Source organism: Amphiura filiformis, chromosome 4, assembly GCF_039555335.1.
Source record: "Amphiura filiformis chromosome 4, Afil_fr2py, whole genome shotgun sequence".
Taxonomy (NCBI): domain Eukaryota; kingdom Metazoa; phylum Echinodermata; class Ophiuroidea; order Amphilepidida; family Amphiuridae; genus Amphiura; species Amphiura filiformis.
Genome location: NC_092631.1, coordinates 23,121,077 through 23,141,130, shown reverse-complemented (window position 1 = coordinate 23,141,130; position 20,054 = coordinate 23,121,077). Strand labels below are relative to the sequence as shown.

Here is a 20,054-nt window from a genome sequence, read left to right as displayed (position 1 = left end):
AATAGGCACAAAATTGGGCAGGGGTGTAGTACCCCCTTAATAAAGTACAATATAATTGTGTAAAAAAATTTTTTTTTTAAATCAGCGAGGGCGTCATTCTCAGTAAATGTTATAATATGTCTTTAAAGGAGGATTTCGTGATCCTAGCATTTGACATTTTTCAGTATATATCCACGAAAAAAAATTCAGTTGATTCGGATTTATTTGCGAGTTATGCATGATTATGTGAATTACACTGTTCCATAGGCCACTGTTGTAATTTCGTTCTGGTATACCAGATGGAAAATCAAATTTGACGATATTTTTGTTAAACGAATTAATCTGCCAGAAATTTTTGGTACATAAACATTATAGTGGTATAAAAATCTCAACTTTTTTGGAAACAAGTGGGGGATGAGGCTGTGGATCACGACATGTCCTTAAACAATTAGATACACCATCTGCATTGGTCATCCACCATTCATGTCTGCAATATATAGCTCAATATAGGCCTATAGAACACATGGATGTTAATTAATTCCAAGTGCCCAATAATAATCTCATGAATGTTCATATGCAGATTTTTAAAGGTCTGCAGCTGCTATCTGCAAATATAATTTTGTAATTTGAAATGTTTGAGCATGAGTTTTGTTTGCTTAGTAAGAGTGGGATTAAAAGTTAAACATGACCTAAACAAAAATGTCTGAAATTATTGTATTGCTGTATGTGCTATCTTCTTTTCATAGCCCAGCTATAGAACACCAACAGGGTATTTTATAACCACTTCTAAGAAAACACATGCACATGCTGCAGAAATGATGCTCCTTTATATTATCAATCATTGGGATTGCCTTTTAACCCATACTACTCTATTTGTCTCAATATTTGAGTGCAAATTGTGAGTGCAAACACCACTCTGACCCTCCTTAAATGTATTGTTTGAGTTCATTTTATCACGTCAATGAATTAACATCATTGTTATCAGACGTGTAGCTGTAGGTTAATCAGAACAGTGGGGGCACAGCCTTTGCAATGCAACCGGCTATGGGAGGGGATACCAAATTTTCCCCCAGGAAATTTACCTTTCTAATCAGGATATGAGTTACAAACATGCCACTAGCAACATGCATTTAACACTAGGTCTTAGGTAAAGTTTGGGTGTGTAAAATTCAAAAACCTGGGTGTGTAAATTTAAGATTTGTGTACAAAGTATAGACCACGCGTGGGCAAAAACTGGGTGTGTATTTTCAAATTTAAACACAGTCTTCCTACATGGCTGGCTGCATAGTTCATACATGCAAGCCCTTGATTTGATGTAACATTTATATATCAATAGTCCATCACCACACTAGGTACACACAAAATTGTGATTTTTTTTTTGACTTAAAATAATTTTGACTTGGACACTCGATGTACGTACTGATGGTCCATGATTAGGGGAGGAGCACTGGAATTGTTACAATGGACCATATGGAACGGAATAGTTACTGGTTATACAATAAATATTGATTGATCTATATTAGGAAACAGTGAATTCCATTACCCCCAAGTTTCACTGTAGAATACAGGCATACAATTTTCCCTTGGACATCAGTTGTGGGAAATCTACCTCGAGGCCCAAACTCTCCAGACCACCTTGGGGCAATAGTCTGTACAATTTCTATCATGAGCAACTAATAGATTGTATTTGTACTATAATCAGGCCTGGAAACAATGGGGAATTCAGGAATCACATTCCTAAGGAATTTGGTAATCTAGAGGGAAACTGTGCTTTTTTTTGGATAAAAAAATACATATATAATGGTGGGAAATCCTGATATTTTGGAGGGAAATAATTTTTTTCCAGGCCTGTGTATAATGCCGCTAACCTCTTGGTCATTTGGGTGTACACATAGCATAAACTGGGAATAATACAATGAAGACACTTGATCACAACCTTGAACTTATCATAATCTTTTAATATAATTCATCACCATTTGTAATAAATATACATTTGTTGAACATGATTACTGATATTATTAAAATTACTGACATTATTTCTGTACATATCATATCCTTATGAACACGGCAGAGTGCCAAATGACAGTTCATCATAATATAAATTGTCCCCCCTTTAACATGTGAATTAAAATTGGAAACAGATTCCTGTAAGGCAAAAAAAAAAAATTATGGGCCCGAACGACCCAGATTTTCCATTTTGGGAGGATATTTTTTTTATTTGGGGGCCAAAATTTATTGATTTTCACTGACAATTTTTGAAAGTATTCAGAACATTTTCAAAATATGTTTGCCAAAGAAATAGAACAAATTAATTCTTGCCAAATGTTCCAAGCTTTTGGTGATATTTGGGTCATTTTAGCCTTTTGGAAAAGCAGTGCTAGACACTGAATGTTGTATGAAATAAATAAAGCTTAAAAAAAATATAGGCCTAATTAATGAATTAATTAACAAAAATAAAAATCCTGACCAAACCTTTCATACTTGAGAAGTCCATCCACCAGTAAAACATGAGGTTTTTTTCATCCCTAATGGTTACATGTTTGTAAAGGGACACACCATTTGATACTCAGGGGGGGGGGAGTAGGAAGTTGGAGTCGGGGGAAGAAAAACTTCCTACCCCCACCCTGCGAATCTAATGGTGCGTCCCTAATGTACATATCCCATGAGTAGGGGTTCTCAGATAATGCTTGGTACACATGCCCTTTCCAGAAACCTATTCAAGATTATAAGACAGTTTGATTCTGATAACCCTTAGGAGTCATCACGGGACTAGCATGGATACCAAAACAAAATCCAATTTGCCAGCAAAGTGGTTACATTTTTGGTAACTGGATCACACACCTTTTGGAATTGGTAGTACATGCCATAGACTTTGTGTTTTGATAATTTCGATCGTGGTGCAGAACTCAAGTGTGATCAAGTTGGCATAGTGATAATCGGATTACACATCACTTCGCTTGACACCATTTTGAAGAGACTGTTTCCTTATATATCGGGGGGAAATATCATTTTATGTCTCAAAGCTTGCACAGATCTAGAAATCAAGTGAAGAGTGCTATTCCCCCCAACTCAAACTAATCAGAATAAGTTACATGAATTCTTATAATGCATAAAATATTTTCGATAATTGAAAGTGTCATTTTAGAAGTTCACAACATATTTTCCAACAAATGCTTCAAACATTTTGACCTACGTTTTTGTGAAAAGAAATGCGCACTGCAAGATGAATGTGGTGAACAAGACTCATATTCAATAAGGAGTCTTGCCAAGAACCACTGCAGTCCCACCCAAACCTTTTCTAACTGACAGCCTAATGTTAATAACCCCAATAGAACCTCTCTCTGATTAATACCCAGGGGCCACTCAAGTTCCACAGTGTACACATCCATTACCAAAGATTTTCAAAACATACCCTATAAAAACAGGATTTGTCCTTTTGAGCAAAATACACCCCTTTACAGGAATTTAACTCGGTTGTGCAACAAATTTTCCCCTAAACCAGTGAGATTGTACCTGAAAGATACCCTTAGGAGTATTTGTTCAGTAAAGATATCACCCTTACAGGTTTATGATAAAATAAACCCTAGTACATGTTTTTGTTTATAATTTTCTAATATTTATGTTAGGGTTATGTTCCTTATGCAAAACATGCCATGGAAACTCGCTTTGTGAATAGCGGGATCATTAAAATTCGCATCTTTCTGGGCACTTGTGTATATTTTGAAACTGCAGTTGCTCCCTGTGAATTAATATAAGAGCTAAAACTGTTTGTATTATTTCTTCTTTAAACTGGGACACAATTACATGTAATCAGTTAAATACCACAATAAATCATCTGTTCATCCTTGAGGTCACCTAAAATACTGTGAAATACATGTATGGGCTTCTCACTGATACTAGTACCAAAATCTCCAATCTGAATGAAGAAAAAGAGGGCCTTTAAACTGATTACAGACACATTATCTCAATTATCAGTTATCACTTGCTTGTTCATGTAATATGAAAAACTATCAACATTTGGTTTAAATTGGATTTGCAGAGACCAAAGGCTGTGAATGTGATACATACCCATACACCTGTGAGCATTGCTATATTGTTTCATACTGCATAGGAACAAACAAGGGATATACTCATTTTTATAGTAGATAGCTTTACTGGGATCATCATTGATAAAATATGCCAACATTACAAAACAGCAAAGTTGGAATTAAACTTACTGTCAATCAAACTCAGAAACAGTTTATGATTTGTCATCATATAGTTTAGTGTTTCACTTTCACACATATAAGTTCATCTTCAAAGTTAGGTTTTATGCACAAATCAATTGTAGTCCTGGGGGCGGGATAGCGGGACCTACCCGGGATGTAATTTTGGAAACTGTTACAAACATGTTACAGTCCGGCTTTGTCCCCCGAGGGCGGGCACTATTTCTGTGTACATTCTGGGGTACATCCCTGGCCAAGTCCCCGCCCCTAGCCCCGGGCACCATGTTCGAAGTCCCCACGAGTGTTTCCCCCGCATACGACCCGGCACAGTTGTGAGTACTCTTCTATTACGTCCCGGGTACACTCCCAGTGTAGATCCCGGCCTGTTTTCGAGGCATTACATCCCCGTACACTCCCCCACTATGTCCTCGGACTGCGGGGACACATTGAGCTGTTACATCCCCGGCCAAGTCCCGGCCATCCAGGGGCCTGGCAATAGCGGGATTTGTGCATTAGTAACTAGAAACTTCTTTTGCTTGGGTGAAGTGTCTGTAATTCCATTTCTCCGGGCACCAGATGAATCAACCTCACTTTGGTCTGTTTTTAAACCTTATCAAAGGCTGTGGTGAGTTTAATGATCGTCACATGCCAAATAGTTGATTAATTTCTGACTTTTATTATAAATACATGTTTGTTGAAGCTCCTAAAATAAAATGGTTAATTCAAACCATGCAATACACACAGAATGCCCTTGTCAGCATGCTACACGCACAGAGGAACATGCACTGTGCTGACTATGCTCTGTGCAATACAAAAATACACTCATTAATATGGCAATTACTTGACTATCAACAATAGCATTGATATAACTACTAATGATAATACAGAATGCCTACAAAAGGGATATATACAAGGTATAACAAAATAAGTTTACCATTAACTTTTGGTTGTTAAGTTGACCAGGTGTGTAGCCAGATATATGTGGCTGCTAAGGGCTGTTATTTTCTTGGGCAGGGACGGGTCATGATTATGTTGGTGACCAGAGTCAATTTTTATGAACCCCCTCCATCGTGGGCTGAACATTTTGTGGCACCCCCCCTCCCCAATTTTAGGCAGAATATTTTTATGACCACCCTTCTGCACGCATACCAGAAACAAATTGTCCAAAAAAAATTAGGAAATGTGTGCTTGATGGAAAGGTGACCACAGTACGGAAACATTTGTCGTTGTAACTAAAGATGGTGCAAAATGTGTGGTGGAGAGTGTAAATATGCATGTAGGGCAGTCCGGCACCCAAAATGTTTAATAGTCACATGCCCTTACACTTGGTTTCAGAGAAGTATGGCAGCTTGCTCAGATTGATGCGAGCACCCGTTAATGAGGGACATAATGCAGAGCTTTGTTTGTGCCAACCAACGTTTTGATGCGTAATTGGCCAATCAGATTACCGCATCTGTTGTTGTTATGATTGTCAGATGATTGAATCAGCTAATCAGAACCCTATTTCTGTGTTTACACCGTGCACACTCTCAAAATGTAAACAAGTGCTGTTCTTCTTTCACAGAAACTGTAGTAATTTTATAACCTTCCTATTTTTGGTATCTCCCTATTTTTGGTATAAAAAAAAATTTGACCCTCACTATTCTTTGGTATACAATTGTTATGACCCCAAGTATATTCATGAACCTTTCTGAAGAAAATGACAGCCCATAAATTCACAAAACAGTTGCCTTTAATGTAAAGGTCATTCAGCATGTTTAAGCCAACCTGAAGCATTCAACCTTGTTCACCTCAACCACTTATATTGTCATTATTGGAGGTCAAGCTTCACCTCAGCTTACTTTCACCTTTTGCTCACAAATGTAAAGTCAACTTTCACTTTATAAAACATGCATCAAAAAGGTTTTCCATTGTCTCACTATTCATGCGTTCAATTTGTCACCACCATCAGTTCACAATGATGCCTGATGAAAGCAAAAGCCAAGTTTAACCTTGATCATATGAATGCTTTTAATAGTTCAAGCTGCTCCTAGTAGCTCATTTGACAAATCAAAACTTAGTCATTGTAAAGCGGTATCCAAGAAGAAGAAGAAGAAGAAAGTGGTGAAGCTTGGTGTGGCTTGAGGAAAGTAGCTCCAAGTTTTGTGGGATAGAAAAACCTGTAAATGTATTCCTTATTTTTAAGATGCAGGCTTTTGTAACAGTAGCCACATCCAGTTTTGAAGCAAGTGTGAAGTGTGCGTGCTGTGGACAGAACAAAAATACAATTATTATTGACATATACCTCTGTGAAATTCCTAAAACACTATTTCCAAATCAATGTGTAAATTGTCAACAAGAAATCAAGGGCTCAGCAACACAACATCTTAACTCAAAATAGCATACCTGCCAACCCTAAGACCTCACAAATAGGGACAAATGTGAGAAAAAAATCTGAAAATAGGGACATTCCTGAATTTTCTATACCTTACTGCAGTCATATTTTTGCAAAAATAGGGACACATGGTAAAATTGCTCTCTTTTATGCTATTTGTTTCTGTAAAAATAGGGACAGTCCCTATTAAATAGGGACAGTTGGCAGGTATGAAATAACTAGTTTGAGTGTACTGTGTAAATACAAACCATGATGTACATATGATTTTGTGTCCATTAAAAGTAGGCACTGACAGCTTAATTTTCATATCATTATCAAAATCTCATTTTCACCACAAATGGAGTTAAGATACTGTGGCGCTTTAATTGGGGGGTGCCACCCCAGCCCCACCTTTCCTAGTTCCGGAAAACTGATTTTGCTTCTAGTTATTTGTATTAACTGCAATCCACAAAATTACCAAGTGTTAATTATGGTATTTACCTATATAATTCCACGTTTTACCCTGTCCGTATGTACACCATGCTTGCACTCATCGTGAACTTGGGATGTAATATTTTGCACACAAGAGAAAAAAGCCATATCCCAGTAAGGGCCAAAATTTATCTCAGTTTTGATAAGCATGCAACCATGGCAATCAGAGACATGCAGTGGCATAGCTAGGGGCAGGGTGACACATGCCCTGGGCGCCAGGTTTTGAAATGATGATAGATTAAAAAGGTGTTGATGAAAATATAAACTTTCTCAAATTACATAAACCAAATGAAATACCGGTACCTGTTATTAATGTTTCTTTTTGTAGTGTATCTATTGAGGTACAAGCTGTGAAAAGTTTGTATCCTTGCCCTGGGCACCACAACCCCATACATGTAGCTCACGCCACTGGACATGCAACATAAAAAGAAATATATACTGGAATAACTGTTCTTACCTACAATGGCTTTCTAGTGTCAGTGGTGTGTGCCATTCATGGTCTTGTTTGATCACATCTAAACCTGTTCTGCCCCACTGTAAAAATCATCCATTCTACATAGTTTTGCAAACTATTTATGTCTTCTCCATATCCAGTATACTTGGAAACACATTGACCACTGCCATGCCTGGAGTAAGCTCTGCCATCTGGAAGTAGTAAAACAGTAAAACAATTCTGTATAATTATAACACTTACTGCCAAAATTGTGGGCTGTCATTTTCTTCAGAAGGGGGGCTCAAATATACGGGGGGCAAAAATTTTAGCCTTTTTCGGGGGGTAAGGTGTATTGGTAGTGGGGGTCATAAAATTTTGTTGCCGAGATAGAGGGGTTGCAATTGTATTGATGCCGACTTTTTGTAAATGTGGGGCCCCCATTTCCAAAGTGTCATAACAATGCAAAAACTGTCCCGCAATGCATTGCAAACTTCCAATGCTGATTGGGCTTATTGTAAAATGTACACAATAAATTCCCACTGTAGCACGATAGACACCCATATGATAAAGGCCCGGAACAAGGCCTGACGGTGGGATATTTCTCACTTAGATCCATTCTTCCCATTGGTTGCTTAATTGGCGATATTTAGCTGTTCCATCTCACCCCTCGGACACGAAGGGGGACGATGACCTTAGGCTTTCTAATCAATAGGGAAATCACAAAACAATACATGCCATAATTTATTAGATAAATACGGTACCTATTGATCAAACAATTAACGTTTGATTTCTTGCAGGGGGATTTCTTAAGCAAATTGGTATTTTCTGTGAAAATTGACTTGAACTCGAGCTTGAACTGAAAAGCCCTGTACAAACCAATGTTACGCTACTTACATGTACATGGTTCGGCCATGCACTATGTGCGGGGATAGCCTCGAACTGGCAGCTTACATGAATGGGAATTAAACCAGTTTCCCCTTGTTTTCCCGAATTTCTCCATTCAGTGATTTGCTCATCCGGACGATCGTAAAAAAATCTTAATTCAGATTTTGGTACCTTTGTTAATTGTCATAGATAAAAATGTAAACATAGCCTGCAGTGGTTCAGCCGAAAGCCATGTATTTTAAGACAATATATACATTTTACACAGATCTGTAATTCTAAATTATAGCGACATGTATTTGAATGGGGCTTCCACAGCCTTCCAGCAATGCCGTTTTCTTCATTTTTTGCCAAATTTGTCATTTCAAAAATACCACATGATAAGGGGGCTGGCATTCTTCGGAAGGGGGGGGCCCAAATATGTCGGTGACCAGAGTCAATTTTTTTATGACCCCCCTATCGCGGGCAAATTTTTTTAATGACCCCCCCCTATCGCGGGTCAAAATTTTTTATGACCCCCACCTTCCAACTACACAGACTCAAGAAAAATTATTTGTCGCTGGAACTATGACACGGAGAAAGTGTGCGGAGCCCGTTCCAAAGAAAATGCCAGCCCCCTAATTTGAATGACTTATCCTTGACTTTTAAGCAATTTATAAATCATTTTCATTTTTGTAAACGCTGGGATCACTGAATGGGTCTTTAACAACATTTCCTCTCCTGGTTCAACAAAAAAATTTGTGTTCCCCTCAAGATCCCAAAAAATTTTGGGTACCTCGATCCTCAAAATGACCATCCCCTGTCGTAAATAATGATCGCTCCCTATAAGTACTGTAGGTATGAGAGGCAAACCTTAGTTAACACATTTGCTTGTCAGCCAAATTCGCCTAGACCAGGGCCCAAACACAATAGATATTTACTTAGAAATGTATTTTAGAACAGCTAGGTCAAGGAAACCTACATAAATATGTTGTCTATACTTCACTTGACCCAAATGATTTTTTATGGTGATGAGACACTCACACATGTAATTTTAGAGGATTTTGATAGCAGTTCCACATAGAAAAGCTGCTATCATCATGAGACTAAGATCTAGAAACACCACAGAAACGCTGTTTTGTTAGCTGAATCTTTTTGATGAAAGTCAATCTTTGACAATATGTAACTTTGCTACGGAAAGTGCTATGACAAAAAGGTTTCAGTTTTGGCTTTCTTTACTCAATGGCTTTAATTTGATATATAAAATGATGCAGTTTGATGGCAAATTTTAATTCACCTTTCATACCTACTACATCATACATGTATATTAAATTAGCATGCTATGATGCTATAAATACATGTACTATAAGTTATAGGTATGCTAGGTGAATTCAAATTTGCCATCAAACTGCATCATTTTATATATCAAATTAAAGCCCTTGAGTAAACAAAGCCAAAATGAAACCCTTTTTTCATAGCACTTTCCGTAGCAAAATTACATCTTGTCAAAGATTGACTTTCATCAAAAGATTCAGCTAGCAAAATTCCCATAACGGCATTTCGGGGTGTTTCTAGATCTTAGTCATGGAAGTCTTAATATGCTGGTTTCATACTACCCTGCCGCTTGCCGCTGAGCGGCGTGGCGCACGCACATTGCAGACAAACGGACACAATAAAGGCTTGTCATTGGTTGAAACGTCCTGCCGCTTGCCGCTGCGGCAAGCGGCAGGAAAGTATGCTGGAGGCTTTAGTCTTTATTTATAATTATAGCAGCTTTTTTTAATGGAACTGCTATCAAAATCCCTCTAAAATTCCATGTGCGATTGTCTTATCACCATAAAAAATCATATATTTGGGTCAAGTGAAGTATAGAAAACATATTTATGTAGGTTTCCTTCTTCGGCCAGTTGTTTTAAATTTCTATGTAAATTTGCATTGACATTTTCGGCGAATTTGGCTGACTAGCAAATGTGTTAACTAAGGTTTGCCTAGACTCGCTGAGTCTCATGGACGCCGTTCCTATGTCCATCAGACTCGTATTTCCCATTTTGGATGTCAATGGGAAATACACACTTAACGATTTGCGCCGGTTAGAAACTTGAAAAAAAATCTTTAAAATTTTATCAATGTATATAAAAGTGGTACCAACCTTATGGTGCTTGCTAATTTAAGACTCGGTTGAAACAAAATTAAGGATCGAAAGCATTTTAGTGTCCAAAAAGGCAAAATTATCGTCAAAGTTGTGCCGAAATCGGCACCCTTGCGAAGGGTTCAGAATTCGAATCGGGAACGAAAATATCCGATCTTTGCGATCAAAAACACAAAATTACAATTTTAAACATACTATTGGCAAAAGACATTATTACCAAACAATACAGAATAGAAAATTTGACATCATTTTCTCAAAAAAAAAAAAAAATTTGCTCACTAGACATCGAAAAAGTACGCAATCCAATTCCCGTTCAAACGCGTGGGAAACTGAAAGTGCGATAATCGTGACTAGGTTTGCCTGGGGCCGGGCTGGGATAAGCTTAACTGAAAACACGTCACACTTTGATATTTGTAGAAGTACTTACTTCAAAAGGATATAGCTGCTAAAGACGCCTCTTTCTTTCTCCGTGATCGAAAAGTAATATTGGTGGATGAATTTCACTAGAATTTAGACAGAATAGCCGATGATGAGGAGAGCGTGGCCTAGCGGTTAAGGCGTAGGACTGTGAATCCAAGGGTCAAGGGTTCGAATCCCAGGTCCGGCTCTTTGTGTCCTTGAGCAAGGCACTTCACTCTACTTGCTTAGTGCTTCGGAGGGCACTTTAAGCTGTCGGTCCCGTGTACATGCATATTTTCTCACATTAATGTAGTGTGCACGTAAAAGAACGTCACAGGCTATTCGAAAAGAGCAGGGGATCATCCCGGTACTGTTGACTGTACTTCAAAATACACTCAATCTACTCTAGGTTCCAGAGTAAAAATAAGTACAGCTTGTCTGTACGCAGTGCGATAATACTCATACATATGAGGTAGGCACTTACAAGGAAGAAGAAGAAGATGCTTTATGGGTATCAGTACGTACAGCCACAGCACAGCCCGAGAAAAAAAGATAGAGAAGCGACACTCCGTACAATTAACGTGCAGACGGCCTATACCGATGTGAGGACAGAAAATGTGACTCTCGTGCTAGTCTCGGGCGCGGGCCAGACTGTATGCGGTATAAACAACCACATAATTAACTGGTTGTGTAGGAGACTAGCACGAGAGTCACATTTTTCTGTCCTCCGGAGTGTCGCGGTCCTGGCACAGCTGAATCAGCGACAAGCAGAGGGAGCGTAACCAAACTGGTTGCAGAGGAGACTATGTATAGAAAGCCAATGCTGCCATAAATTTCGTTTTTTAATTGAAAGAGATGAAATTCCCCTCAAATTCGTATTTCAAAAAGGAAATTTATAATTTTATCTGGCTGACCTGATAGTTTATGATCCACTTAAACAAAATAATGCAAAAAATTTTTTTGGAAAAATTATTGGAGGGGTCTTGGACCTAGCCCATTCTACTTCCCTTAAGTTCCCCAAAATTGAAACTCAAATGAAATTTCAGTCCTTAATTAATACAGAGATTACGTGAAAAAGTTAAAAATTCCAAACGTCTTTAGCTTAGGAACCGGGATCCATCCGGCTGGTATAAACCTGTATGACATCTCAGTAATATAGGCCATATAGAAAAGGTTTTTAAGGTCTTCTTCCGGGTGCACAATACTAAAAAAAATTCCTACACTTTGTATACAAAATGCCCCTGTTCAAATGGCTCTATACCTTTGCACAGATTTTTTGTGAGACCTGAAAGCACATCAGGCATATCGAAAATTTTGAATACGGAGGATGTCCTTCTGATATTTATAAATTCGATTTAGTCGCGATACAATAAAACAAATTAGGGCAAATTATTAAAAATTGCAACTTTTGACATTTAACAGTCCTCAAAGTAAACTTAATAAATCGAATGACATGTACCGTATTCGTTCCAATAAGCGCCCGTGCCCTAATAAGCGCCCACCCATGAAATTTCCAATTTGCTATACCATCAGTGTTGAAGTGACAGATAGACGTCGATACGGTGAAATAGCTGATGAGGACTACAAGTCCTGTGTAAACTTGCAATACATTTTCTACATCAGAATTGCTACTAGAACGTCTCAGGAATAAAACATACATAAATTTGTCTCTATTCAACACCCCTTACGAAAAAATTAGGTAAACTAGGTAAAAAATAAGCGCCCACCCAAAATGACTTTGTTAAGCGCCCTGGGCGCTTATTGGAATGAATACGGTACCGGTACTAAAAGGGCATTTCGTGATTCAAAGCCTAATCCGGTCATCCCCACTTTTCTCCGAAAAAGTTGAGATTTTTATACCACTGGAAACCTCTGGCTACATACTGTTTATGTACCAAAATTTTCTTGCAGATTAATTTGTTTAGCAAAAATATCGTCAAATTTAAATTACAACAATGGCCTATATAGACCAGTATCATAGGCCTACACATAATCATGCATAACTCGCTAACGCAAAATCGGAATCAACTGAAATTTTGGGAATACGCTTTTTTCGTGGATTATTAACTACCGGTATTGATAAATATCATAAAAAGAGGATGATAGGATCACGAAATCCTAATTTAAGTGTATGTACCTGGGATGGATGAAAAGCCGACCATCAATTGAAAGTTTTGACCTTTCATATTGAAGATATAGATTTTTCCCACATATCATTAAATTTATACAATTTACTTCGAGGACTGTTTCAAAAATATCGATATTTAATGATAATCATTTGCCATAAAATATTATGTATATGTATATAAAATATTAGTAGGCCCTATATCGAATTTCACAAAATAAATATTATTTGATATTAGAAGGACATTCCTCGTATTCAAAATGCAATTAGATATCTGATGTGCTCTCAGTAGTTCGCAAGGCAAACTTAAAAAAACCGGGCAAAACAGACGTGTCATTTATCGGTATGACATTTTCGTTATTGACGCTGCCCTATTTTAAGTTTGCACAGAAGAGGCATCTCAGATTTAGTGCGTCGATTGTCAGTAAAATGCACATATACTCACTCTAAATTGTTCATCAAACTAATCCTGCGTTACTTATTAAAAGAACCATATGCTGCATTGTATGTACAATCACCAAAAAAGATGAAAAACGCATCTAAAAAATTCGGTACGTGCAAGCTTACGGGACTAAAATCCAAGTAACAAAACAGCCTATAAACAAAGTGACGTCATCGCTTTGCCACAGAGCCAATGACGTAGCGCTGACATGTACCACGTGACATCTGATCATGTGATATTTCATATTTACGGCATTAAGGGTACATAACACAAAATAGCTTTCCATAGACTTTACGTGCAAAATAGGGGTTGCGTTTTAGGCCATAAGTCGAGTTACCTCTTACTTTAAAATATATATTTGATATCATTTTAATCAGGACAAAATTCTGCATAACATATCTGAAAATGACACAACATTTTCCGTCTACTTTTTGAGAAAATTAGCGTTATATAAAAAGGCCAGATTTTCCCGTGTTTACATCCGACTGCTAACCGCGTTTTGACCTCGTGTGTTCATGCGCCCATAATCGTAAACATCACTCAAATTTTTGCATTTTCTTTTCAAATTTTCAGAGATCACATTCACAAAATCTAGTAAAACACGATTTTTAACACTAAAATTTTTAATATTGTACCGATTTTCTTCAATTTTTATGCAAAGTTGGGACTATAGTCGTGATAAACTTTTACCGGAAACCGCTTCACAGGCGGATTTAGTGGTATGAACCCTTGAAGAGGCTAAAACATCGTTTTAGGCCTTGAAAATGATTTTGTTATCTTTTTCACTAAGTTTTGAATTAATTTAAAAAAATTTAGGTTATTTTCTTTTATACTTTAGATACACTGGCGATTTCAAATACAAGCATGATAACCGACAATTGCCATTTTTCGTCATTTTGACGCACATGAACGCACTATAGTTGCAGATTTGTAATTTTCATGAAGATAACAATTGATGTTAAGAATAAAAGTCACTTGAACATCTTCTACAAGTACATAACTTCAAAATTAAAACATTATATTATACATGCTGACTATTTAACAAGTCAAACAATGACAATCAAATAGGCCTACCTCCCCCCTCCCCTCCAGCGTCCGTTTTAACCCGTTTTGTCCAAAAACCATATGCAATGAATGGCTATTTCAAATTAAATATGAATATGAATTTAACTTTGAGTGTTATAACAATTTACAATACTGAACAGTGGTATAAATAAAGTAAACTAGAAACTTAAATATCTTAAAATCGAATTTTTTATGCAATTTTATTAAATATGAAGGCCAAAACTTGAGTTTAAATGACAAAATTTAGCTAAAAAAAGAACAATGAATTTGAAAAACCTCTTTGTAATTTAAACACCAATAAACAATGTTTTCAATATTTTGAAACTCTTCATTATTCATATCAAAAGGTTTCAAACTTCTACCAAAATCGGAACTTTTATTAAATTGGAAATAAAAGTAAGCCTATTCGCGGAAAACGCACGTACAGCGAAAAACATGGCGGCGTCCATGCACGCGCTTGTTGATGTCCTTCCTCATTTCTTCGCGTGCATTTTAAATAGATAAAGACGCGCGAAAAACGCATGGAATTGCTCCTTAAAGGGTACATAACACAAAATAGCTTTCCATAGACTTTACGTGCAAAATAGGGGTTGCGTTTTAGGCCATAAGTCGAGTTACCTCTTACTTTAAAATACATATTTGATATCATTTTAATCAGGACAAAATTCTGCATAACATATCTGAAAATGACACAACATTTTCCGTCTACTTTTTGAGAAAATTAGCGTTATATAAAAAGGCCAGATTTTCCCGTGTTTACATCCGACTGCTAACCGCGTTTTGACCTCGTGTGTTCATGCGCCCATAATCGTAAACATCACTCAATTTTTTGCATTTTCTTTTCAAATTTTCAGAGATCACATTCACAAAATCTAGTAAAACACGATTTTTAACACTAAAATTGTTAATATTGTACCGATTTTCTTCAATTTTTATGCAAAGTTGGGACTATAGTCGTGATAAACTTTTACCGGAAACCGCTTCACAGGCGGATTTAGTGGTATGAACCCTTAAAAGTTGAAGTTGCATTGAAATTGTGTGCTCTGGAAACTTATTTTTTTCTGGATTCATAATGGAGTATTAATTACAATTTCAGCCATGCACGTTTAGGTAAGAAGTACAACAACCCGTGTAATTAACATGCAGATATTTAAGCTTCTGGAGCCTTGTACTGTTTATTGATGGCTCTAATTGAAATTACGTTGCACTCGCTTTCTGCATACACATCAACCCATACCGTACTAGCAGAGCTAAGTACGGTATTACGGTGGGTTCCTCGTACTAGTGCTCTCAGGTCCCACACAAAATAGGGGGCCTACGTGAAAACGTCGCTATCTGAGCCCAAAGCCCTATTTATTTGAAAAGAACTTTATTCAACAAATTCCACTAGCCTAGCCCTAACATTACTAACTAAATATTACTGGTACTACTAATACGCCTAGCCATATATATAGGCCCCTGGGCCCTGCATCTTTTTCTTCATAAATTATTGTTATTGACATTGAAATTTATGTTAAATCATCAAAAAACTTGACGGAGTTACAACCTAGACTCCCCTGCCGGTAACGTAATGTTTAATATAAAATCATTTAATACACGACCTAGCACATCATGCACATGACATGAACATGACTAGGACGTAGTCTAGGGCCTAGGGTTCACCTATCTATGCTCCCAGCAGTAGGCCTACCAAGCTAGGTAGAATCATAAAATTTTGAACTTTAGAATATCTCCTTACAAATGCAATTAAATGAAAGATGGCAATTTTCTTTAAAATATGATGGTTCAACCATGTCTGCAGGTTAAATAATTACAAAGTTATGACCAAAAGTATGTCGCATTTTTATTGCCAAAATTTGCATTGGCAATTGCAATTTTTTGGATCACAAAAAGTTTGTTCACCTCCTAATCATGGCATGCCATAGCATGATTCGACATATTCCCATTGAAACCTGTGCTAAATTTTAAACCATTTTGCATTGAAAGTTGGTTGAAATCAGGTTGAAATTTCAACGTTGTATCGACGTTGAAATTTCAACCTGATTTCAACCAATCTCTAGGTTGAAATCAGGTTGAAATCTGGTTAGGTTAGATTTCGACGTTGTATCAACGTTGATACAACGTCGAAATCCTAACCTGTGCCCACTGGGACGTACGTACTACATTTATCAAATCTTATGCATAATTTCCCCGACATTTTCAGTTGAATTAGTATTTATTTTATTGTTTATAATGAAGAAGAATAAGACATGCGGCCTGTGGGTATTTTGCCGGGCCATTTGTTCTTCTTTACAATTCTAACATTAAAACAAAGTTGGTTTTCCTGGTTTTGTCATATGCATATAAGAGTTATGTGGAATACCACAAAAGCCTATTATATTGTCTATGGAACCCCTAGGGCAGTTGCGCCCTCCTTAAAACCAGGGTAACCCCTGCCCCTACATAGCCTCACACGTGCTATTAGACAAATCGGTTTGTAGGCCAATTGGTTCGTAGACTAAATGCTTGTTAGACCAAATAGTTTGTACATCAAATGGGTATTAGACCAAATGGCTATTAGACTTCATAGACCAGATGGTTATTAGACCAAATGGTTATTGGATTAATGATTTTAGACTTATTGATTATTAGATTAAATGATTTTTGGTCGAAAAGTTTATCAGACAAAATGGTTATTGGTTCAAATGATTATTGTGGGTTTAGATCAAACGGATGTAGACGAAATGGGTATTAGACTAAATGGTATTAGACCAAATGGCAACTTACCACCCATATGTTGGTAGGTGTTTGGAAGTGTGTGTATAGGTGTGTAGCCTTTAAAACCAGTTCAGAATTCGAGATCATTATATCTTTATACAGGAACGCATCATCAAAGAAGGGATCAACATAGCGCCTGGTAACTTGGAGAAAGTCTTAGACGAACATCCTGCAGTCAGTAATGTCATGGTAAGAAGGTGCATACCTACGAACATCACATAACTATAAACTGCCCTTTGTATTGTACTAACGGTAGAGGGCGACGTTGTCGCTGTATTTTCAGTGCAAAGCTCTCGGCGAATCACGTCAGTCATGTTACAGGTATAATAAGAGTGCTTTGTGGTATAATCTGGTTTTCGTCTCTATGCGTAAATCACGATGATTACGCCTAATGTTAAACCTCCTATAGTAATGCAATAATTCAGTAAATCTGGTTGAAAGTAATTCAAGATTCCCAAAATTTTGTCTCTTGACTATAAACTCACACAATTTCCTCCCTCCCCCGAATTTCACTCCTTTATAACAACCCCCATCATCTTTTGTCCTGCATTTGAGCTATATTTTAATGTCGAATTTTGTTCAATTAGGTTGTAGGAGTTCCTGATGAGCGGACTTCTGAAGAAGTGTGTGCCTGTATCAGGTAAAAAAAGACGTTTAAGAATTGCTCAATCATATTTATTATAAATTATACATGTATTTAAACCGATGAACATCCATGATCATTTTCTTGCTATGGATATCAATAATAAATGTTCATGTTATAATTTGTTTGCTTTATTTACTTTTTTTTAAATAGTATATATTTCATCATTTTTTTTCAGACGTCATCCTCTTGCCAAAGTTACCTCAGATGAGTTGAAGGAATTTTGCAGAGGCAAGGTGGGTCAGTTTTAGACAAAAATATACTAAAACAAATATAAACACTAAAAACTGGAAATGTGCGCATGCTTTTAATCTCCTGCTTTTAAAATAGTAATATTTAAATGTATGAACAATGGAGCGTGATGATGTTTAAAATGATAATTCTATTTTTTGATGTAATCATCTTCTTGTTTTTAGGTATCCGATTTTCTTGTTCCAAAGTACATACTCTTCATGGAGGATGCCTTTCCAACAACGGAGACGGGCAAAGTAAGTAATCTTTATACTCAACGTATATATGAATTGATCTCAATTTTTATCAACAAAGACAAGGGACTGGTATATCGATATGCTTGAGCGAAGTGCATACAACTATACTACACTGTTCAATAGCCTTATTGTGACGTGGCGGGAGTTTTAATTATAAGCAAGAGCCCTGAACAAAATATGATGTTCTTGCATACTGCCAGTCAAGGAACAATGCAAATTGTGATAATGCGCGCGCATACTACCAGACAATGACGTCAGAAGTCAACTCATCTATATTGAAATACGCATGTCTTTGTTTAAATGGTTGCTCCGTGCAAAGACAAGTGTGATTGTCAAAACCGACAATAATTAAATATCATATTTTTATAGACCCTCAACTGGAACACAATAATTTGACTAAAAATGATTATTATCTATCTGTGCGTTTTTTCCAGTTTAACAGAAGGAAGATTGCTGAACAAGCTAAAACAATACTTGGATTATAGGACTGAGAAATTGTCAAGAGAAATGTATAAATGAGTCATAATTAACACTAGATTTATGATGATAATTACAAAACTGAATTTAATGATGACCTCCCAGGACACTACCAAACCAAATATTTTAGCTTCCTTTTATGGTCCTATAACACATTCAAGATGTTAACAAAAAATAATTACCGGCACTCCGGCCATATTCAAGGATTAAGGTCAACACAGTGGTCAAATTTCAAAGTTGCTCAAATCTGGTTGACAAGCAGACCAAATTATTTCTCTCATTGCAAGGATTCAGAAAAGGTATAGTTTGACCTACCTGTGACATACCGTTCTTGAGTTACAAGCAAAAAGGTCACATTTTGGGTCGTGGTCATTTTGTTTAGCCACACAGGTACAAGATTAAAAATGTTCCGATTTAAACGATTTAATCTCTATTACAGCCTATTGACCACAACCTATGCTGTGATGTTTCCTAGGTAACGTGCAGTTTAAGTACATAACATTGGATTTATAAAATTTACTTCGAGAACTGTAAATAAAAAATATCGAAAATATCAATTTTTAAAAATTTGACATAAAATTTGTATTATACACCGAATTTCAACAAAAAAAAATCAAAATTATTTCATATCAAAAGGATATTCCTCGTTTTCAGAAAGCCTTTTGGTATGTCCGAAGTGGTCTCATGCCACACAAAAAATATGTACCAGGAGGTAGGCCCTAAGTGGTGTTGACAATGACGATAAACCTGAAGGAGATGCATTTCTGTAACGCCTCCTCTACGTTTCACGTTTCCCCCCATCAATTTTGTACCTGTGATCCAATATTTCTAGGCAAAAATTCACAGTTAACAGGGGATACTCCTCTTCCATTGTTGTTAAAATTGTTCAAACCTTGGCCGACCCCTTAACTCTCTTCACGCGGGTGTCGACTGCAGACGACATGTTTCAAAAAAATTTCAAAATTCAAATATTTCAGAAATGTAAATTTTCATGCCCATATTTGGAATAAGCATGAAAAATGCATTAAAATGAGTACAAACAAGCCTAGTATTGGTCCAGTAGATTTTAAGATAGCCCTTGATATTTTGAGAAAATATTTCAAAACTTCAACTTTTTCCGTTGAAGCGCATGGCTAGCACGCAGAGCATTAATGAATAAGATTTTCGTTAAATAAAGGGCAATGCT

General features: G+C 36.8%; 1 protein-coding gene and 1 long non-coding RNA gene across 2 annotated transcripts in view; one reads left to right on the top strand and one right to left on the bottom strand.

Moving 5' to 3' along the window:
* LOC140149739 (medium-chain acyl-CoA ligase ACSF2, mitochondrial-like) overlaps positions 1 to 19,771 on the top strand; it is a 49,025-nt gene extending 29,254 nt beyond the window's left edge. Inside the window, exons 14-18 of the mRNA XM_072171797.1 lie at positions 17,363 to 17,449; positions 17,848 to 17,900; positions 18,082 to 18,139; positions 18,320 to 18,391; positions 18,826 to 19,771. Coding sequence (XP_072027898.1) covers positions 17,363 to 17,449; positions 17,848 to 17,900; positions 18,082 to 18,139; positions 18,320 to 18,391; positions 18,826 to 18,876 — 321 coding nt within the window. The 3' untranslated portion in view covers positions 18,877 to 19,771. The remainder of the gene's footprint in view (positions 1 to 17,362; positions 17,450 to 17,847; positions 17,901 to 18,081; positions 18,140 to 18,319; positions 18,392 to 18,825) is intronic.
* LOC140149738 (uncharacterized) lies at positions 6,372 to 11,004 on the bottom strand. The gene is made up of 3 exons (XR_011858718.1): positions 10,900 to 11,004; positions 7,487 to 7,674; positions 6,372 to 6,428 (listed from the first exon to the last, which is right to left on the bottom strand). It is a non-coding gene; the product is annotated as an uncharacterized lncRNA (long non-coding RNA).
* Positions 19,772 to 20,054: the final 283 nt, after the last annotated feature.